A 22,906-nucleotide genomic window follows, 5' to 3' on the forward strand; every position below is an offset into this window, starting at 1 on the left:
ATACAATTTCCCCTAAGTAATATACACAGTGTGATCCCGCTTGAGCAGAAAATATTTCCGATGGTAATATTTCCGCAACAACTTTATTTTCCCGCACTATTCGGAAGCGGCTGAGATCCCGCGCCACTGTGGTCATTTACACAGCAGTTTCCCGGAGGTGTGGCAAGGAAGCAAACAGTTCGCAGCAGAAGTCTCTCTCTCTCTCTCTAAAACCATTATCTCTCTACACTCGAGCAATTTATCTCTTTCTCGCTCATTCTATTAAGTATTAACTACTCTCTCACATTTTCCCTGATGCATGTGTCTCTCTCATTTATTGACTACTTTCTCTCTCTCTAAATCTATCTTTCGTTGTAGGATGCATTTACATATGTGTCTCTCTCTTCCACTGAAGTGGAGCACTGCGTCTCCCTCTTTCTATCTCTTTGATCATTCTGATTTTCCTAGAAACTTTTAATGGCCCAATTCCAATTCCTCATTTTTGTGACCTAATTTATTCATCCCTAATGGCTCTATGGCTTCATTTCTCATGCCTTCAACTCCTCTTTGTTTCGCTTCTCTTTGGAGTCTATGTTTTTCCTGGTTTCGCAATCGGAGGAGATGAGGAGACTGCGATTTCGAGAATTGCGTTTGGATCCTGTGCTAATCAGAGTGCTCCTCAGGTAACCTCTTAGTTTCGTTATTTTTGTTTGATCGTTAACTGTAATTCTCTAAGTTTTCTACTCATAAGTAAAAGGTCTCAAAGAAGAGGAGTCACTATTTCTCTGATATTTTAGATTCAAATTTTTATTATTATTAGATGCTTGGATTCTATTTATTGTTATTTTACAGTATTTATTGTAGGGTTCTAGGTAACCTTAGGTTGTGGAACCGGGAATCCCAAATATCGGGATCCCACCCAAGATCGTGTACATGGCTAACTGTGAAGTAGATGAAGTGCTAGAAATAAAGCAATAAATATAATCACACTACAATAATACAAGATTTACGTGGTTCACCCTATAGGGCTGCATCCACGACCTCTATCTAAACTTCTGTAAAACAACTATCACCGATCTTCCCTTCTAAACCCACTTTCCCAATCGAGTAGCACCGTCGATCAATATCTTTTTTTCCACCGCAATATCGCTACCAGAAAGATACATCCGAGAGCAATCGATAGATTTTCTCTCTCTAAAAGTGAAAGCTTGACCAACCCAAAACCCATTGGAATACAACCCTTCTCTCTCAGGGGCCATATCTCTCTCTTGGAGACCCATCCCTTCCCATCACCCCCAAAGGGGTGACCTTCAAAGGGATGGGTATTATGTCTTCTTTGATTTACATATATAGATTTCACTTTCTTGCTTCCCAATAAAATTCTTTTTATTTTTACCATAGTACCCTTAAAATATGGGGATAGTGATTTAACTATCACCAAACCCAATAATCTCCACTTTGATAGCAAAATCATCATAATTGCTTTGCCATCTTTATTGAATAGATTTCTTAATTTCTTCTCACTTGCCTCCATTGTAGATTTTTCACAAGCACTTTGCCTCCATATTCTCCACCTCAAACCATGTACCCATTTAATTTCCCAATTTATCTTTTTCTTCTATAAGCCTTAGCCCCATACACAGTTTGTCCTCTGATACCAATTGTAGGGTTCTAGGTAACCCCTTGGTTGCGGAACCGGGAATCCCAAATATCGGGATCCCACCCAAGATCATGTACTTTATTGGTTAAATGCGAAGTAGATGAATACAACTATAATCGAGTTCTAGAAATAACAATAAGAATAATCACACCACACTAGCACAAGATTTACGTAGTTCACCCCATAGAGCTACATATACGGCCTCGGCAAGTCGAAATCCACTATCACAACGAATATTACAGTTTTGGATTACAAGAGATATATCTCTCTCTAAATATCGATAAAAAACCATCACCGATCTTCCTGTCTAAACTCGTTCTCTTGATCGAGCAACATCGTCGATCAATATCTTTTTTCCCACTGCAATACCGTTACTGGAAATATAACTTTGAGCAACCGAGAGATTTTCTCTCTCTAGAAGTGAAAACCTTACCAACCCAAAACCCATGGGAATACGGCCTCTTTCTCAGAGGCCGTATCTCTCTCTCTTGGAGACCTATCTCCAACTTGGAGATCCCTTCCCATAACCTCCAAAGGGGTGAAAATGATGGGTATTATGTCTTCTTTGATTTACATATATAGATTTCTCTTTCTTGCTTTTCAAGAAAGTTCTTTTTTCTTTTTACCATAATACTCTTGAAACTATGGGTATAGTGATTTAGCTATCACCAAACCCAAAATTTATCCTTGTAGTGCTTTACAAAACCTTTTTTTTTTTCAACTATTTCTATGGTATTTTAGATTCAAATTTCTATTGGTATCAGAGGTTTGCATTCTATTTTATTATTATTTCGCAATATTTTTCCTTTTGGTGCCTTACAGAACCCCTTTTTATTTATTTACTTTGTGTTGGTTCTTTTTATTCAACTCATTTTAGGATTAGCATGATATGTGGTTTATGCTTTCTGATTAGCTGTTTGTCTGGAATGCACATGTTTATAGTTTATTGTAGTGTAATGTTAGGTTTATATGTCCCTTGATTATGTAAATAAGGAGTTGTCTTTTGTCTCAGTTTCTCAGTTGTCAATTTGCACAGCTTACTAGCAAATGTTAGCAGAAAAGTGTCTCTTCATTTACTACAGTATCCTGAGAAATGAGAAGCCCATCTTTTACTTTATCGGGAATTTGGATTAAAATCTTTCTTGATAAAATTTTGGGATACTTGATGTTTTCATGTTATAGTTATGTATCTCTTATTGATTTCCATGCACTGGAAACAGTGTTACTAAACAAGGACTCTGATCGGCACTTGCTAGTGTCCTGAGCCTGTGCTAGGTCTGATAGACTTGGCCAAGACTGCCGAGTTCAAACAAGGAAATGTTAAAATATTGGGAACTGGCCGAGTCCCCATGTGTTTGGTTCTGGACTTGAGAAGATAATTGGTTTGTACTTTATAGCATAACTAGTATAATTATGCCCAAAAGTTACATGGGCTCATGGAGTACACTTGATTAATGAGATAATCTTGACTTGAGGATTATAGATCTCATAAAAATCCAGTCATATCTTTGTTTTTTTTGGTGTGTGTGTGTGTGGTCGTGGGGGGGAGAGGGGGGGGGAGTTGGTTATCTGATATAATCTTGGTAGTACAAAGGTTTAGACCACAAAGCGTCTATCCAATGGGGGTTGCGGAATCAATGCACTTACGCGGTTCAATGTGATATGTACCTCCATGTGGGCACATCACTTCCATGATGGTTTGTACTTAGTAGTATCACTAGTATAGTGTTGCCTAAAGTTACATGGACTCATGGAGTACACTTGATTAATGAGATAATCTTAACCTGAAGGTTATAGTTCTCAAGAAAATCATGGGAGGTTGTGTTATCCGGGATGCTCTCATTAGTACAAAGGTTCAGAAGAAAAGGCGTCTTATCTAATGCGGGTTGCGGAATCAATGTGCTATAGTGGTTTGATGTGCTATGCACCTCAACGTGGATGCATCACTTCCAATGCATTCGATAAATTACAAAAAACTATAGAGAATATAACATGGTCCTATGTGATAGCTTTGGCATTTTAATTTAGTATTTGTCTCTAATATATCTGTTGTCTAAGTCACTGATAGCCTGAAAAAGAGCCACAGCGATATTTTTTGTCTCTATTCTCAACTGCTGTTAACAAAATAAATCAATCAATCCCATTAAATAAAACACAAAAAAATATGTATTTTACCAAGTTCTAACCATGCACTTAAAAAAATAAAGTAGCATATGGCAACTTAGTATATTTCCGCTAATTATCGAGCATTACTGAGTAGACTGTAGCATATAGCCAAAACCCAAATTGCCGATTACTTAAGAGTCCAATTGTCTAAAGCACTTCACGAGTACATACCATCAAAAGACCAAAATTTCATGTCATACAAGATTATCCTAACCTGAAAACTCCTCAAAACATGCCACGTAAATCAACTCCTACCTGTGCCCAAAGAATCCACAAAACCTTCCAAATCGCGAAAAAAATTGGTTCTTGAAATTTTCACTGCAATCCCCTTACAATCATAAAAAGCTGGTTCCAAGCAACTTTTAAGGGGGGTCCCCACCCCCTCTTTTTTTGCTTGAATATTAGGTTCTTTTTCTTGAAAAACAAGATTCTTTTTTTGTTTGGGTGGGGCGTGGGGGGTTTAGGCATGGAATGCTCTTGGGCGGATTTTCTTGGGCATTATTCCGCCCATGAGTATGCTCCCGGATGTGTGGGCACATCATGCTCATACAACATGGTACACGTGCAGGTGATGTGCCATCTATGTAGGCACATCATTCTCATATGCAGTGTGCCAAGGGCTCATCCGCTTTGTTGCAGCAACATAAAGCATTATGATGCCACTTTTTATAACTAAGGAAGGGGTTACACAATTATGATGACCATAAGAGGTTATTGTTGTGCTTCATTATAGTGACCACTGTAAATGGTATAACGCTTGCTATTTATATGAAGGAACATGTTATTGTTTTGCATAACACTGTGAGCAGTCACCATTGATCTTTTTTGAACCTTACTTTGTTGTTTCAAGACTTTTCACGTGCTCAACCATGAAATTACAGCCCCTCGGAGGCAGAAATGATGCACTAGTTGACTAGCATCAAGGTGTTCTGCTCTTTCTCAAAGTGTTCTGCTTTTTCTCAATTCTTCTGATGAGGTAATGTTATTAAGAATGGATTAGTGTTTAGAGGGGAGTACCTTTGTAGATTATCTGACAACACTATGGAGGAGATTTTTTATTTTGTAAGGTATCTGATTGATTATTCTGTTATTGTTTTGCATGTACAGCCAATTTGGGATGGCATAATAAACTTCAAACCACAGCTTTTTATTTGGATGGGTGATAATATTTATGGGGACAATAAGCGGCCATTCAAGCTTATAGGAAAGGAGAGGACAGTTGGACCATGGAAAAATGTGCCAAGGTTCTATCCAGCCTCAGAGCAAGAGTTGGTGTCCAGGTATAACAAGGCCAAGACTAATCCAGGATATTCACTTCTTCGAGAGAGAACTCGGGTAATTTCGAATGGGTTCACCTTTACCAGTTGGCACCGCGTTTCCTCAAATTTTCTCTTTTTAAATAGCAACTCATCGGTTCCAAGCATAAACTAGAATGTATACATATCTGCAATTTCTGTGTTGAACTTAGACTATCATAGTTTTCTGGTGCACAGAAAATAATTTGGTTTTGTTTTCTGAACTTTTTGATTAGTGATTGTATTTTTACTCTTTTAAGTACGAGGTGTGGGGAGAAACTTAGGTTTAAAGTGTTACAAGCTTCATTCTAATAATAATTTGTGTCATAGGTCATTGGCACATGGGATGACCATGATTATGGATTGAATGATGCGGGGAAAGAATTTTCTAGGAAGGATACTAATCAAAAGCTTATGTTAGATTTCTTAGATGAAGCCAAAGATAGTCCCAGGTATGATATTTTATAGTTGGGGAAGTGTAAAATTATTCTTCTTAACTGCTGGACCTTTTAGTGATTTTAAGGAAGTTTATATTTAATCTGTTTTGTTTTAAATGAACTTGTACTAGTCATGATGTTTACCATGAGTTTGTTATATATATATATATATACATATATATATATATATATATATTTCATTTTTAGAATGGCCATAAGCGTGCATTCTTGTGACAGGAATAATTTTTGTTTCTTGTTCTCCTGGATGCTTGTTCTGCTTTACCCATTTTTTTTGGTTTCTTTCTATAGGCGTTTGCAAGCTGGTGTGTATACTTCTTATATGTTTGGCCCACCTGGTAAACAAGTAAAGGTGCGAAAGCAGACCTTTTATGACTTTCTTACTTAATTTAAAGGTGCGAAAGCAGACCTTTTATGACTTTCTTACTTAATTTTTCGTCAATACCACTAAATTGGTTGACTTAATTTTTCGTCAATTACCACTGAATTGGTAGAGTCATATATTGGATGGTTCTTTGATTCATTTTCAATATATTTTCAAAGCTAACAGATAGTAGAGAAATATAACCATCAAGTTGCGAACAAATGCATTAAGTGATTATTTTGGTTTTCTATAATTCCGCAACCTATCGAGAGAAAGAAATAGATAATTTCATTATTCTTTTACCTTAGATTGTGGAATCGAAAAGAAATAATAGCAAGCATTGCCGTTGGAAACAATTTACTATATTCACTGCAATTAACTTTGACCAGCCAAACAATGAAAATTCATTGCCAATTTGGATTTATAGTCGACAAAACATGAAAAAGGGAAATGTAGGGAGAACTGAATATTCATTCTTGAAGTTCGAAATTAATTATCCTTTCGAATAATTATAATAAATTTTTGGATACATATAATATAATATGACAGTTTCAATTTGCCTTCTCATGTCTTAAAATTTTAACTTGTATTCTTTTTATGGGTAGGTCAGTGGTGGGGACTTGAACCAGGGACAACGTGTTGTAATTATCAACATCGTAATGTTATACATATGTTTTGGGTAGGTCAGCAGTAGGCACTCTAAATTTTAAAATTTTCACATTGCTCTTATTTTAAATTTCACACTGCTCTTATTTTTCCCTCAAAATTTCCTAAAATTTCTCCCTCTTTCTAGCTCACTGAGCTCTCATCCCTCAAATATCCATACTTGATATTTGAATTGTTATCTAAATCTAATGATAAAATTGCCAAAAAAAACAAATCACATCCATATCCTTAAATATCACATTTATTTTTCTATTTTGAATTCTAATTTAAGAATTGGAAAAGAAATAAAAGAGATAAAAACGGTAAACTTGAAAAAGAAAAATTAGGAATGATTCTGTGTTAATTGCTGATTATTTTTAGAAAGTAGGAATTGCTATGATAGTATTTAACTTATTCAAAGAAAAGTTAAGAAAAAAAAGTTTAGAGAAGACCAGATAGGAAATTCGCTAATTATAGAATAATATTCAGTAGCATAAAAATGAGTTTATTTACATTTAAATTAAATATTTGAAGAAATTGTTAGACTGTTTCTCAACAAGAGCATTGTGCAACACTCACGCCATTAACTAGTTATCTACTAACTATCCAAATTTTATGTTATAACAAATAAAATTTCTAGGAACAAACAACTGCTGGGAAAAATAAGTTACAACAATTAATAATCTAAAGATGATTTGGGAATAAAACTTGTCTCGTAAAATTCTTCATTGCAATGTTTCTAAACATTTTTGGCACCAAGGGCTTCTACCTTGAGTTTGGCAATTTTCTTCATGATATGTTATATAAGAGACTGCTTTCAGATTTTGTGCTTATGAATGTATTAGTTTAAACCGTAACATTTCTAATTTCTTTTTTTTTTATTTTTTATTTTTATTTTTTTAAAAAAAAACAACTGACAGATTTGTGAATCTGTGATTACTACGTGAATTTGCATGGTATCAAAGTAAGATGCTAACACTGCTTTTGTTCAGGTGCTTCTACTGGACACACGATATCATAGAGATCCGTTGTTTAGTGATGGAGAAATGTTGGGAACTTCTCAATGGGCATGGTTAGAGAAAGAGATGCATCGTGTGGCATCTCAGATTACCATCATTGTGTCTTCCATTCAGGTATTATTTCCAGTTTTGTTGGGGTTTTTTTATTTTGGATGGCTATTCACTATTTCGTGAAATATATATCTGGACAATTTAGTTCTCCCTATTGGAATAGATTGAAACATATATCTGGGCAATTTATTTCTCCTTATTGGAATAGATACAATTTTCACATATGCTATTCATGAAAAAAAGGAGAGGCAATTATCTCATATGGCTTCTCTGATGCAGTATGGTTTCTTTCTTATGCCATTGACTTATTTATAGTGACTTAAATCCACACGTGACATAATTTTAATTTTTGGAAAATAAGGGACAATTTTGTCTCTGATTTTCCATAGACTATTCTTGGAAGCTAGGTCTATTTGGTGTATTGTGACAATTACTTCAGAGCGAGCGACTGTTTTTTTCGTTTTTTGTTTTAAGATAAGTAGCTTTCCTGTTACAGTTCATACAACTTTGATTTGACAAGCTGAGACTGAGATCTGAGCTTTTGATTTTTTCAGAACTGTGGCTACCGTCTAAGATCATCTTGAAGATTGCTTTTTATTTGGTCTTAAACTACACAGAAATATGCCTCACGGACATCATTATCAAAATAGAAATGAAAAAAGAAATATGCCTCAAGGACATACTTTTTAGGTCCTCACATTGTTGTTCTATTCATCTACTAACAGCACTGAGATCTTTAATAGAAAATTATGTTATTTTTCCTCCAGTTTACATCTGATTCCATATAGAGCTTTATGTTTTTTCAAATTCATCCTCTCTCTCTCTCTCTCTCTCTCTCTCTCTTTCTCTCTCTACAGGTTATATCAAATTTTTCTGCTACTACAGAGCCTTTATTTCATGTGGAATCTTGGGCACATTTTCCAAAAGAGAGGGACCGGCTGTTTAAACTGATTGTGAATAGCAATGTGAGTTGTGCACATTCTCTTACTTTTTCCCTTATTGAGATCCTGCTTCAAATAAGGCTTAATGTAAAGTTTTATAATAATTTATATTTGCTTTTTTTGCCTATATAGAGAAATGGGGTCTTCTTCATCAGTGGGGATGTCCATTTTGGAGAGATCACACGCTATGACTGTGGAAATAGATATCCACTTTATGACATAACCTCAAGTGGTCTCACTCAAGCAGTAGAGAAAGCAGTTCCATCTCCACTTGCTTTTCTGATCAGAGTTGCAGCTTGGTTGAGCCCAAGTACCATGAGAGTTTTCAATAAAGAATGCCGATATAGATCATGTGTATATGGTAATAAATTACTTTAAAAGAAACAGTTAAATGTTCATTTACATTGTTAATATTGTTGCATATAAACCTCTATGACTGAGAATGACAATGTGGTCATGGCTGTTGATGTTACTAATGGAGGGCTGATCTAATTTTCTGCATGTTTGGCATTTCTCGTGCATCCTTGCTCTAATTGTAATCTCTTAAATTATGCAAAAATGTACCATAATCAATTTTAGACCATGGAAAATTTCAGTAACATAGAGATCAAATGTCCAATATAACACTGGATGGCAATGGAGCAAGTGGAACTCCAATGGTGGTTCCCTCTCCTGATCACCACCCACTTCATTGGACAGTGGCGCCTCTAGCCGACTGTATCCTCCATTTCTATCGTTTCATTAGTTTATATGGTTAAAAATGTGAGAAGATACTCAACTTTATTTTTTTAATTATGACTAGTATATTTTTGAAAACCTTTTTTTTGTTTTTCGTTTCATTAAGTTTTTGTAGACAATCATGAGATTGTAATTATGCAGGAAAACCAAATTTCGGGACGATTGAGATGGACTGGGATGCCAACCCAGTGTCCATAAAGTTTTCAGTTAGGGATATGAATGGAGAGCCTGTCACCAGCGTAAATGTATCATTATCAGAGTTGCAAGCAGGAAACATGCACGATAGTGGTACACCATCAGTTGCCATTAGAGGGCAAAAGCACTGTTTGCTCGAAGTGGATCTCCCATGGATCATTAGGCACCGTTTAGCTATTTTCTTCTTTGGTACTTTGACTGGTAAGCGATTTGCCTGCTGGCATTTCTCTTTCTAGAATTAAGCTCATTTCTAAAATGGGAGTGTTTCTGCTTTGTATGACTCTTTGGCATTCTTTTTCATTCTCCTGCGGCTTCTGTTCTTGAAACTTACCTTGTGTCAATTCAAATCAATGGTACTGTCCTCTTGATCACCGATGGTGGTTCTCTCCCCCTCTAGGATTAAAGGCATTTCTAAAGTGAGAGTGCTTCTGCTCCATTCTCTTATTGCTTCTGTTCTTCCAGGCATTCTGCTCCATTCTCTTATTGCTTCTGTTCTTGAAACTTCACCTAATTTTCATTTGAATAAATGGCACTTTTTCTTTCTGTCGATCAGCTCCATTGGTCCCCTCTCTCTCTCTAGAATATAGGCCATTTCTCTAATGAGAGTGAGTTTCTGCGTTGTATGACTTTTGGGCATTCTATTCCATGCTCTTATTGCTTTGATTCTTGAAACTTCACCTGATGTTTACTCAAATTATGGCACTTCCCAGATCTATGTGCTCTGGGATATAGGCCTGGAGTGTGAGGAAATGATTACAATGTTCTTAAAAAGACTCGTGTCCCAATTTCTCTCTCTCTCTCTCTTGCATATGGCTTCACATGCTTGAGGCATTTAACACTAAGGTCTTGTAATTTGCTCTTTCATCATCAATCACTCTGGCTAACTTTTGATGCTTCTTTCTCTTACCTTATCTGCAGTTTTGGTTCTGGCAATGGTTCTCATGACTGTTGCTGCTTTATCTGTTGCCAACTTTTGCATTCACAAATTCAAGCTTGACTGACGAAGCCAATTGTTATCGGATAATGTCATGGACAAACAAGGTCCATGGATTATTCATCTGTGATGGGAACACCTTCTCGCTCTATTTCACCAACACAGTAAGAAGTAAGCACCTTCAATGACCTGAATTTAATGTTTAAAACTTTAACGCTTCTGTTGATTTGGTACTTTCTCAGACTTGCTTTGGTTGTATTGTTCAGAAATTTGTTCAGAAATTTGAAAGCTTCAAAGCAGAAGGTCTTTCTCTAAAGAGTAAATTTTGCTTCTCTATATGTTGTATCAAATATCAAATGCTGAGCCCAGATTTCAGAAGAATTGCAAGTTTAACAGGTAAATGGAATTTACTCACTCACATTTGCCTCTCTCTCTCTCTCTCTCTCTCTCTCTCTCTCTCTCTCTCTCTCTCTCTCAGCACTTTGGTCACGAAGTACAAAGTACAGGTATATGAGAAAATAACAAGAACTTCAGGCCCATTCACCCTCCCTCCCACCAAAGGAAAAGAAAAAAAAAGAAGAGAGAGAACTTTAGACCTCATAAAAGATTCTCTCTTGAGGAAAGCTCTAAAAATAACAGTGCGTTTTCTTTTCATACCCAAAAAGCAATTTTCTGAAGTAGCTTCTTAAGATTAAACATATGAAGACATTTCAGCTATTCATTCATTTTCACTCATTTATAAGTATGGTCAGCAATGGTTGTGGCTTTACGTTAGAAAGCAAGGTTTTTAAAAACTGATTGGTGACCCGATTTTTAAATCTAATTTTTTGTATTTCAAAAAAAAATATGGGTGTTGCGTTATGGCTTTTCATTATTTTACCGAAAAGATGTATATACGGAAACACTGTCTAATGTCCAAGTGTATGTTGTCCATTACATTCATTTCGCAGTAAAAAATTGTTGGCCTTTTATGGATGAAATACCTTATTTAATAAAAACAATACAATGTACTTTATAAATAGTTCCTAGTACATCCCCTTGTTTTTTCTATTAATTTTTCTTTTGTTATTTTTCTTTTTAATTCTTTCTCCTGTTTATGGGTTGAACATTGATGATTTATGTTTTACTTTTTTAAACATGCATTGGTTTGTGTTTTCCATACCATTAACGATATTTCTTTTTAACTTTCGTAACTATCTAGTACCTTTTTAAAGCAAGAGTTGTACAATTAATTTTTAAATTTTTTAGAAAAAAACTAAATTATTTTTTGAGATTTTTGGAAACAATTAATCTCTTTAATTATATTTTTGGGCTTTTCGAACTTTTTGAAAAAATGCGTTAACCTACATTGGTTTGTGCTATTTTAACATCTCATACATAATTGTACTTACATAATTTTTAATGTAATAATAATATTCACATAATTATACTAACATAAGTTTAACATAATTATATTAAGTTATTAACATAAATAAATAATAATGATTCAATATAATTGTACTAATTTTTGTAAATTAATTATATGGGATCATTTTTGTAATTATATGTAATTAAAACTTAACTATATGTATTTTATTTTTTGTAAATTATAAAAAATATTATTAATCTAAAAAATAAAAATAAATTCTATTTTCATTTTGTAGATTAATTTGCCGTTGTATAAGCAAGAGAGAGATATTAATAGAAACACGGGTCTAATTGACTTATTGGTCATTTATGTATGTCTCAGCAGTCTCACGTCTATTTTTTAATTTAAAATAGACGTTTCTTATTTTGTGAAAAAATATGCCCCATCTTATTTTATTAAAAGATAAGCGTTCTTAAGGTTTAAACCATTCTTAAGGTTCAATGGTTTAATTAAACAATTAAGAGGGGTTTCTCTTTTTTTAATAAAAAATAAGCACCATGATGGTTTAATTAAACATCTAAGATTCTTATTTTATGAAAAAATAAGCCCTGTCATATTTTATCAAACAAAAAACGTTCTTAAGGTTTAAACCATTCTTATGGTCACTGGTTTAATTAAACAATAAAGAGCGGTTCCTTTTTATTTTTAATAAAAAAATATGCACCATTATGGTTTAATTAAACAACTAAGAGGGGTTCCTTTTTTTAATTAAAAAATGCACACCATTAAACTGAAGTATGAACAAGAAGAGTTCCTTTATTTATTGAAAAAATAAATACCATTATGGTTTACTTAACAATTAAGAGGGATTACTTTTTTTAATAAAAAAATACGCACTATTAAACTGAGGTTTGAACAATGGGTTCCTTTTTTATTAAAAAAAATAAGCACTATTATGATTTAATTAAACAATTAAGAGGGATTCTTTTTTTATTAAAACAACACGCACCATTAAACTGAGGTTTGAACACGGGTTCACAAAATGACCTGCAATAGGCAGGATTTGATACCTCAATCACTTGTTGACGCCTCATATCCTTTTGCCAGTACCCCACTTTAGTACTGGTGAGTACCCCCCTCTAGTGCTGGTGAGTACGGGTGGCAAGAATAGGTGAAAATGTTTTGCTAGGGCTGCAGCCCTATCAAAATAAGTAAAGCCTCACTTACTAACTCATTGAAAATTGTAATTCAAGCATTGGAAAACCTTTACATCGATCATCTCAATTTGAACATTATAATTGTGTAAAAAAAAAAAGGATTAAATAGTTTATATTTTAAAAAATTATCTACACCGTTCATTTCGCCCTAAAAATAAGTATTCAAGATTTGTATGTGTTTTTAAGTTTCAAATTTTATTGTCAAGATCTGTATGCTTTTTTAAGTTTCAAATTTTATTGTCAGTGTTGGAAATTGATTTTAGAGCCGTCATGGAAATTTTTGTTGCCGAAAGTGCTTTCCCGATAAGATTTGAGTTGAGGCTTTATTTGGTATTAATAAAGCTTAGGCCTTATAGAAACTTCAGGGTGTGGTTTGTATAAGGTTGAGGGCCTAAACAATCAAAATAAGATGTACCTTCAAATAGTATCGAAAGATATTGTTTCATTACTGAAAATTTTTATGATGACCTAAAAATTTATTTTCTTCTCTAATTGTAAAATTTAAAGCTTCAAAAATAGTATAGATCAATTAGATCTATGAACACTTGCAAATCTTGAAAATTGACGGTGTAGATAATATATTACAAGATGCATTATTTCTAATATTTAAAGTCCATTTTTTTTTACGCCTATGTATCTCAAGGTCGAGATGATCAGATTTGAGGGTTTTTCAGCATCGAAACAGCTTCTTCTAGTGAATTATTGTGGTGCCCCCTAATTTGATTGTTTAGGGCCTCAACCGTATGAAAGCTTTTTCCCTATATATACCTTATTTCCTTTAGTTATTCCTTTCTCTCAACTTAACGTGAAATCGGTTAGGTACTTTGGCTGAGTTGATTTTCTTAATAGTGTTCTCAATCATCCACAAATTTCGCTCTTTTGTTACTTGTTACTTTTTTCAAAAAAACGAGGACCAATTTATTATGTAGTGGGAAGACTTAGCATTGACTATGTCCCTTCCTTGCGAGGACCAATTTATTATAGTGGGAAGACTTAGCATTGGCTACGTCCCTTCCTTGCAATTACAGAACACTATCAGTGACTTCTCTCTCACTCTCTTAATTTCTTAATCTATTGGATTGTATCTGATAATGATAGAAGAAGACCACTACTCAGAACCCAATCACCATCTCCTCCAATTCACAGACATGTCCTCTTTCTTGTGGTTCTTCATCCTTTCTTTTCTCTGTCTACAATCCACTGAAGCCCAGCAAACCTACCTCAACAACAGCCAATTCTCCTGCAGGACCAATATCTCCCGCAACCTTGGCTACACTTGCAATGGTATCAGCTCCTGCAAAACCTTCCTCTTCTTTCGCTCCCAACCCACCTTCAATTCCCCTATCTCCATCGCCTATCTCCTGAACTCTGATGCCCAAGAAATTGCAGAGTTCAATGGTTTAACTGACACATCAACTATCCTCACAGATTCACTGGTTATAGTTCCTCTAAATTGCTCATGCTCTGGTTCATTTTACCAGCACAACACCTCTTACATCATCAAACAGCATGATACCTATCTTACCATAGCGAACAACACATATGAGGGCTTAACAACCTGTGAAGCTCTGATACAACAAAATCCATATTATGATAGCAGAAATTTGAGTGTTAATTTGAGGTTCTTAGTCCCTCTTAGATGTGCTTGCCCATCTAGAAACCAGAGCAGCAATGGAGTCAATTACTTGGTTACCTATATTGTTACTTGGGGTGATTATGTTTCTTTAATCAGTGAGAGATTCGGGGTAGATCAGGGGAGCGTTGTTTATGCGAACGAGTTATCGGGTGATATGGTAATCTATCCCTTCACTCCATTGTTAATTCCTTTAGAGAGAGAACCGACTGCAGCTCTAACAAGAAGTCCGCCTCCTCCTCCTTCATCTCCTCCGTCAAGCTCGCCACCACCTGGTACAAAACCCAGATCTAAGAAGTGGGTCTTTGTTGGGATTGGAATAGGAGCTGGAATTCTTGTTCTTTTGCTTTGCGGCCTTCTGGTTTGGTTCCTGGCTCGACGAAAAAGAACCCCAATGGATAAGAAAACTGAAAATTTGGATAAAAATGATCATACCTCACTTCCTGTCAAGAAAGTGGCATCTGATACTTACTCCAAATCTGATTTTTCAGAGGGCCTTTATTCTGCAGTCCATTCAGTTACAGTGTATAAGTTTGAGGATTTGCAGAAGGCTACCAATGATTTTAGCTCAGATTATAGAGTTAAGGGATCGGTTTATAGGGCCACTATAAAGGGGGATATGGCTGCTATAAAGAGGATGAGTGGGGACGCTTCATCTGAAATCAGTATATTGAAGACGATAAATCACTCGAACATTGTAAGATTGTCTGGATTTTGTGTACATCAAGGGAATACATACTTGGTTTATGAATTTGCAGAGAATGGTTCTCTCAGTGATTGGGTTCATAGAGAAAGAAAGCATGGGAGGGAGAGGTTCTCTGGTCTGGCTTGGAAGCAAAGGGTGCAGATTGCTCATGATATAGCAAATGGACTCCATTATCTTCACAATTACGCGAGTCCTGGTTACGTTCATAAAGATATCAAGAGCAGTAATGTTGTTTTGGATGGTGAGTTCAGGGCGAAGATTGCTAATTTTGGCTTAGCAAGAACTGTAGAAAACCAGAGAGATTCAGGGTTGGTTTTAACCAGGCATGTTTCGGGTACTCAAGGATACCTAGCACCAGAGTATCTTGAACATGGCCTTATTACTCCAAAGCTTGATGTTTATGCATTTGGGGTGGTGATGCTTGAGCTTCTCACTGGTCAGGAAGCTGTAATTTTGGAGAAGGATGAAGAGAGAGAAAGGGATGTGCTTTTGTCAACAGTCGTGGTGCCATTGCTAGAGAGAGAAAATGCCAGAGAGAACCTTAGGAGCCTGATGGATCCTAGTTTGGGAGAGGATTACCCCTTGGATTTGGCACTCACCATGGCTCAGCTGGCTAAGACCTGCCATTCACAAGATTTGGGTTCTCGACCTGATATTTCTGATGTCTTATTGTCTCTCTCTAGGATTCTTTCTTCTTCTTTGGATTGGGATTCATCTGATGTTACAAACTCTAGTTCTGGTATCTATGCCAGGTAGAGAATTGGTTAGATGTTGAGAAATTTGGGCTTCTCTGGAGTTTTCCTTGATATCGTATAGAAAGTATATCTCTTGTGTATCTTTTGATTAGGTGTCTTTGATATGTATCTCTTGTTTATAATAAGAGTAGGTGTCCTTGATATATATGTGTCATTCTTATTTTTCTATGAGTGTCATGACTGGGTTTATACTGGTCTCATATATTTTTTAATACACCAATATATAGAGAGTTCTCTACAGAATATTTGACTCTATCATGGTATCAGACCCATAGATTTTTGGAGACCTATGCCAAAATTAGGCTCCAGTCGATCCAAGCCTTCTGGTCATGCTCTCTCTCTCTCTCTCCAACTAAAACTCAAGTTGCTGCGTTCCATACCTAAGACTCAATACCTACTGTTACTGCTCGTCTTGTATATTCTTTAAGGCTGCAGTTTGTATAGAGCCGAGGCTCTAAACAATCAAAATAAAACGCACCTTCAAATAGTGTCAAGAAATATGGTTTCAATACTAGAAATCTTTGTGATAGTTTTAAAATATATTTTCATATTTAATTATAAAATTTAAAGCTTGAAATTTATTTTGAATTACAAGATGCACTATTTTCATATATAGATATACTTAATTTTAACCATTTTGAGGATATTTGAGCATCAAAACAGCCTCCTCTAGTGAAATTTTTGAGGTGGGCTCTAATTTGATTGTCTAGAGCCTAGGCTCAATATAAATGTTTTCCCATTATTTAATACATCACTATACACAGAGTTCTGTAGGGAATTTTTGAGACTATCATTGCTACCCTTTACAATGTATTGTCATGGATTCATATAAAAGCAGATATCTCAGTGCTAATGTTTCAAAGGGTTTCTATTTACTTCTAGTCCATTTTCAATACATTTTAGGTTGTGCTATGATAGTTTAACTGTTGAATATATTTTGACTGATTTAGGGGGAGCTTATTTCCCTTTGTGGTGTCTCTTGGAGAAGTTCCATGTTTTCAGAGAGAGATGCTTTCTGGAGGCGCACTAACCGCTTCTTCCCTTGCTGTCTTCTTAATAGATTGGGGCATTGGGCATTTGAAGATAGAGAAAGTTGTTCGTTTTTTTTTTTGGAGAGAGAGAGAGAGAGAGAGAGAGAGAGAGCTCATATGCATGAATACAAATTTCTATTAAGCAACTTCACAATCGAACTCAACCCTGATCAAGTTACTGCATTGTTTATAAACTACGACATGAATGATGGCATATTCATATTCTGGTTTGCTTTTACAAGGTAACCAACAAATATTCAAAGAAAATGGAAACTTATGGAAAGGACCAATGCTCAATACTCTTTTCTATTCGACACTATTATTACCTGTTCCACAGTCTGTCTGCCATTGGTACAATTTAGTTTACAGCTTTCCAGGTGAAAGAGAGTGAATTTGACTCTTATGTTATGAAATGGCATGATTGAGAGAGAGAGAGAGAGAGAGAGAGAGAGAGAGAGAGAGAGAGCATTTCGTAGCAGATATAGAGAGAGAAAGATCATTTCCTAGCAGATTCCAGGAGTATAAAGATGGAAGGTATATTACCAAAACGATAAGAATTAAAAGGAGTTAAAGATAGTGAAATAATGATGTTTTGGAGAGTAATGGACATTAAGTGGCTGCAAAGCATGCATGGAAAAATTGTTAGTAAAGAAATGAAATGTAGCAAAGGATAGAGTGTATGAATAGACAGTTTGATCAAAACTGGAGTGTATAGTCTTGGACCTAAAGAATTTGCATAAATCAGAGATCAACACAAGAGGGTTATCCCTAGAAGCTCTAGAGTTGGCAATGGGCCTGATGGCTCTGACTGGACCAGAAAAACTAGCGTTTGGGCAGTGAAATGTGGCCCAAGGTTAGGTTGGCCTGAGAAAGGCCTTCGCTTAAGTTTGGCCCATGACATTGTTGGCCATGCCCTGCTCTTGTATTATTTTTTTTCGTTCTTCTCTCTTCTTATTTGTGTCTCGGCGGCTAGGGTTGAGCTTGGTTTAGGGCCGTTTTGGTCAAGTCCGGTTTGGGCTAAGGCTGGCTTGGCTATTGGCGGCCCAAAAAAGCACGCACGGGCTATGCCAAAGAAAATAAAAATAAATAAATAACTATAAGGAGAGAGAGAGATGCATATAGTATAGCTTTTAAGGAGGATCTGGTTTGGGGGGAGTCCATATTTTGCGTTGTCTTCAAGAATCACTATATACTATCGTATCCTCAGTCATGGGAGAGAGAAAAAGGGCCATGCTAATTGTGTCTTCCAACAACGATTTTACTATTGACCTCTCATGGCTGCTTATGGGACATACGTGGGAGGTTGATTAAATTGTTGGGGAAATGGGTTTTTCAGGGGCTTCTAGAAATTTTATTTTTTATTTATTTAGAGAGAGAGAGTTGGGGGGGGGGGAGAATATAGAGAGAGAATATCTCTCTTATCTTTATTTAGAGAAAGAAAGGGAGAGAGAGAACATCTCTCCCATCCTAAGAGAGAAGGTTCATCATACGAGAGGGAATTAAGAAATAGATGAGCATATATTGGTTTATTGAAGTCATTTCCAAGGTTTTTGTGTCGCTCCATCATGGCCTGTGGAGACCCACAAATCTTAAAACAACTGGGGGTTGAGGGACGACATATATTTAAGACTAAATGTGAGAGAGAGAGAGAGAGAGAGGAACACTCAAAATTGATGTGCATTCAGATTTTAGACATATCGCCCTCTCATTGGTCATGTGTATATAAGAATAGTCCACATTTTCAAAGGCATTGCGCTATAACCCTACTCCTGCCTCAATCTATGAACGGAGGCTTCACCGAGTCATTTGACTCATATTTACGTCTGCACGCGGGTTCGACATTTCACGTGTAGTGCAGGGCTGTATTCTTTCATCTTTACGCTTTCTTTTGCTCCCACGGGAGCATATGCCATGCATTTACTCCATAGGGCAGTACGCTTACTTGGGAACATATGCCATACATATATCCCAAAAATCTGCCGTTTGGTTTAGTGAATTATGAATACAAAATTATAAAATAAAGGACCGGTTCTTTGATAGAACTCAGCAAAACTTTTCGGTTATGTCGAAACGGTTTTGCCAGAGAACCAGCTAAAACTGGCCGGCTCCATAGGAGAGCTTACCGCTTCCTTATATTAGGGGGATTCGGACCCGGTTTGATCGATTCCCAATCTAGAACATTGGTTAGAACAAGATCACCAATTTTTGAAACCTTGATATAATCTATTCAAGGCCTGGGTCATTGCTCAATCCGCATTTTTGGGTCCACTTAGCTAAAACACTTTGGCCAGGTCAGGCCAGCCCAAGCCTGGACAATTGGTAACTCTACTCCAGAGCAAATGGACAGAATGCTCTTGAAGGAGCAGCAATACATTTCACTTTTGTTTTATACCGCGGATACTCGTTCAACGCCGCCGACCCAACAGCCGACCTTTTTGACCGTATTTGCAGTTTCAATTATTCCACGACCCACCCACACAGCTAACCATCTCTGATACAAACACAATACAAACTCTCTCTCTCTCCGATTGACCCGATTTTCTCTCTCTAACTATTCCACAAGCCTATGTAACCAATCACTCCATCTCACTTAAAAAGTCAACATAACCTCTCTCTCTCATCTGATAATTCGATTAGAAATTTCTTATAGAAACTGAATTTGAATCAGTTTCACCCTAATCAAATCTTCTGCAGTCTCCAACCCACAATCTCTCTCAAACCGCCTATCTCTCTCTCATCAAATCACCTCTCTTTCTCTCATCAAATCTCTCTCAAATCACCTCTCTCTCTCTCTCTCACTCATCAAATCTCTCTCAACTCACCTCTCTCTCTCTCATCAAATCTCTCTCAAACGACCTCTCTCTCTCTCATCAGAAAATGAGGACGATTTTATTACATTAGGAAGACTGATTGGCATTGAGTACGTCTCTTCCTTGCAATCACAGATGGTGACTTCTCTCTCACTTTCTCTTAATTTCTTTATGTATTGTACAGAACTCAAAAATTACAGAACACAAACAGTGACTTCTCTCTCACTTTCTCTTAATTTCTTAATGTATTGCATTCTATCTTGTAATAATAGAAGAAAACTATTTGCCAGCTCTGCAAATACCCATCTCTCTCTCAATTTACAGCATCCAGTCAGCTCTGCAAATACCCGTCTCTCTCTGTGCCAGGTTTAAAGGTTCCTTGCTAAAGGCCTCTCTCTCTCTAGACTCTCTAGAAAACCAAACCAACCACTCCCTCTTCTTACCCAAAACCATACCCCTGTCTCTGTCTCAAACTGGCCAGAACCCAATCACCATCTCCTACAATTCACAGCCATGTCCTCTTTCTTCTGGCTCTTTATCCTTTCTCTTCTCTCTCTACAATCCACTGAAGCCCAGCAAATCTACGTCAACAACAGCCAATTAGCCTGCAACACTGACCTTTCCTACAACCTTGGCTATAGTTGCAATGGTATCAGCTCCTCCTGCAAAACCTTCCTCTTCTTTCGCTCTCAACCCACCTTCAATTCCCCTATCTCCATCGCCTATCTCCTGAACTCTGATGCGCAAGAAATTGCAGTTATCAATGGCTTAACCGACACATCAACTATCCCCACAGATTCACTGGTTATAGTTCCTGTAAATTGCTCATGCTCTGGTTCTTTTTACCAGCATAACGCCTCTTACATCATCAAAGAGGGTGATATCTATTTGACCATAGCGAATAACACATATGAGGGCTTAACAACCTGTGACGCTCTGATAAAACAAAACCCAAATTACGATAGCAGAAATTTGAGTGTTAATTTGAGGGTATCAGTCCCTCTTAGATGTGCTTGCCCAACTAGAAACCAGAGCAGCAATGGAGTCAATTACTTGGTTACCTATATTGTTACTCGGAATGATGATGTTCCTTTAATCAGTGAGAGATTCGGGGTAGATCAGGGTAGCGTTGTTTATGCGAACGAGTTATCGGGTGATATGGTAATCTATCCCTTCACTCCATTGTTAATTCCTTTAGAGAGAGAACCAACTGCAGCTCTAACGAGAAGTCCGCCTCCTCCTCCTCCTTCATCTCCTCCATCAAGCTCTCCACCACCTGGTACAAAAACCAGATCTAAGAAGTGGGTCTTTGTTGGGATTGGAATAGGAGCTGGAATTCTTGTTCTTTTGCTTTGCGGCCTTCTGGTTTGGTTCCTGGCTCGACGAAAAAGAACCCCAATGGATAAAAAAACTGAAAATTTGGATAAAAATGATCATACCTCACTTCCTGTCAAGAAAGTGGCATCTGATAATTACACCAAATCTGATTTTTCGGAGGGTCTTTATTCTGCAGTCCATTCAGTTACAGTGTATAAGTTTGAGGATTTGCAGAAGGCTACCAATGATTTTAGCTCAGATTATAGAGTTAAGGGATCGGTTTATAGGGCCACTATAAAGGGGGATATGGCTGCTATAAAGAGGATGAGTGGGGACGCTTCATCTGAAATCAGCATATTGAAGACGATAAATCACTCGAACATTGTAAGATTGTCTGGATTTTGTGTACATCAAGGGAATACATACTTGGTTTATGAATTTGCAGAGAATGGTTCTCTCAGTGATTGGGTTCATAGAGAAAGAAAGCATGGGAGAGAGAGGTTCTCTGGTCTGGCTTGGAAGCAAAGGGTGCAGATTGCTCATGATATAGCAAATGGACTCCATTATCTTCACAATTACGCGAGTCCTGGTTACGTTCATAAAGATATCAAGAGCAGTAATGTTGTTTTGGATGGTGAGTTCAGGGCGAAGATTGCTAATTTTGGCTTAGCAAGAACTGTAGAAAACCAGAGAGATGCAGGGTTGGTTGTAACCAGGCATGTTTCGGGTACTCAGGGATACCTAGCACCAGAGTATCTTGAACATGGCCTTATTACTCCAAAGCTTGATGTTTATGCATTTGGGGTGGTGATGCTTGAGCTTCTCACTGGTCAGGAAGCTGTAATTTTGGAGAAGGATGGAGAAAGAGAAAAAGATGTGCTTTTGTCAACAGTCGTGGTGCCATTGCTAGAGAGAGAAGATGCCAGAGAGAAGTTTAGGAGCCTGATGGATCCTAGTTTGGGAGAGGATTACCCCTTAGATTTGGCACTCACCATGGCTCAGCTGGTTAAGACCTGCCTGTCACAAGATTTGGGTTCTCGACCTGATATTTCTGATGTCTTATTGTCTCTCTCTAGGATTCTTTCTTCTTCTTTGGATTGGGATTCATCTGATGTTACAAACTCTAGTTCTGGTATTTATGCCAGGTAGAGAACCGGTTAGATGTTGAGAAATTTGGGTTTCTCTGTAGTTTTGTTACCCGTTACAATGTATTGTCATGGATTCATATAAAAGCAGATATCTTAGTGCTAATTTTTCCAAGGGTTTTTATTCACTTCTAGTGCATTTTCAATACATCTTAGGTTGTGCTATGATGTCTTACCTGTTGAATATATTTTGACTGATTTAGAGGGTGCGTATTTCACTTTGTGGAATTTAAGCTTTTATTATCTATTGGAAAAATTCCCGGTTTTACACAGAGAGAGATGTTTTCTGGATGCACGCGTACCGCTTCTTCGTAATAGATTGGGGCATTGGGCATTTGCAGATAGAGAAAGTTGTTCCTTTTCTTTTATTTTGTTTTGGGGGGGGGGAATGAGAGAGAGAGCTCATATGCGTGAATACAAATTTCTATTTAGCAATTTCACAAGCAAACTTAACGCTGATCAAGTTACTGCAATGTTTATCAACTACAACATGAATGATGGC

General features: G+C 36.7%; 3 protein-coding genes across 13 annotated transcripts; all 3 read left to right on the forward strand.

Moving 5' to 3' along the window:
* LOC18439636 (Calcineurin-like metallo-phosphoesterase superfamily protein) lies at positions 1 to 10,860 on the forward strand. Of its 11 annotated transcripts, none has more exons than XM_088862681.1 (11): positions 1 to 662; positions 4,687 to 4,781; positions 4,913 to 5,140; positions 5,431 to 5,552; positions 5,847 to 5,907; positions 7,557 to 7,697; positions 8,492 to 8,599; positions 8,708 to 8,936; positions 9,455 to 9,709; positions 10,427 to 10,613; positions 10,709 to 10,860. In XM_088862681.1, the coding sequence occupies exons 3-10, from the start codon at positions 4,961 to 4,963 to the stop codon at positions 10,507 to 10,509; spliced, it is 1,179 nt and encodes a 392-aa protein (XP_088718807.1). In that variant the 5' UTR covers positions 1 to 662; positions 4,687 to 4,781; positions 4,913 to 4,960; the 3' UTR covers positions 10,510 to 10,613; positions 10,709 to 10,860. The 11 variants fall into 11 exon arrangements, with proteins under 11 accessions (XP_088718807.1, XP_088718811.1, XP_088718809.1 ...); XM_088862688.1 differs by having other exon boundaries at positions 4 to 662; positions 5,847 to 5,950; XM_088862682.1 differs by having other exon boundaries at positions 123 to 662; positions 4,656 to 4,781.
* A 1,844-nt stretch (positions 10,861 to 12,704) lies between these two features.
* Positions 12,705 to 16,244, forward strand: LOC18439637 (protein LYK5). Its single transcript, XM_006849799.4, has one exon. It carries the CDS (start codon positions 14,099 to 14,101, stop codon positions 16,100 to 16,102), a length of 2,004 nt encoding a protein of 667 aa, XP_006849862.3. The 5' UTR covers positions 12,705 to 14,098; the 3' UTR covers positions 16,103 to 16,244.
* A 3,381-nt stretch (positions 16,245 to 19,625) lies between these two features.
* Positions 19,626 to 22,510, forward strand: LOC18439640 (protein LYK5). The gene has a single exon (XM_006849800.4). It carries the CDS (start codon positions 20,456 to 20,458, stop codon positions 22,406 to 22,408), a length of 1,953 nt encoding a protein of 650 aa, XP_006849863.1. The 5' UTR covers positions 19,626 to 20,455; the 3' UTR covers positions 22,409 to 22,510.
* Positions 22,511 to 22,906: the final 396 nt, after the last annotated feature.

The sequence above is a fragment of the Amborella trichopoda genome, chromosome 3, assembly GCF_054954075.1.
Source record: "Amborella trichopoda isolate Santa Cruz 75 chromosome 3, AtrichopodaSantaCruz75HAP2 v2.0, whole genome shotgun sequence".
NCBI lineage: Eukaryota > Viridiplantae > Streptophyta > Magnoliopsida > Amborellales > Amborellaceae > Amborella > Amborella trichopoda.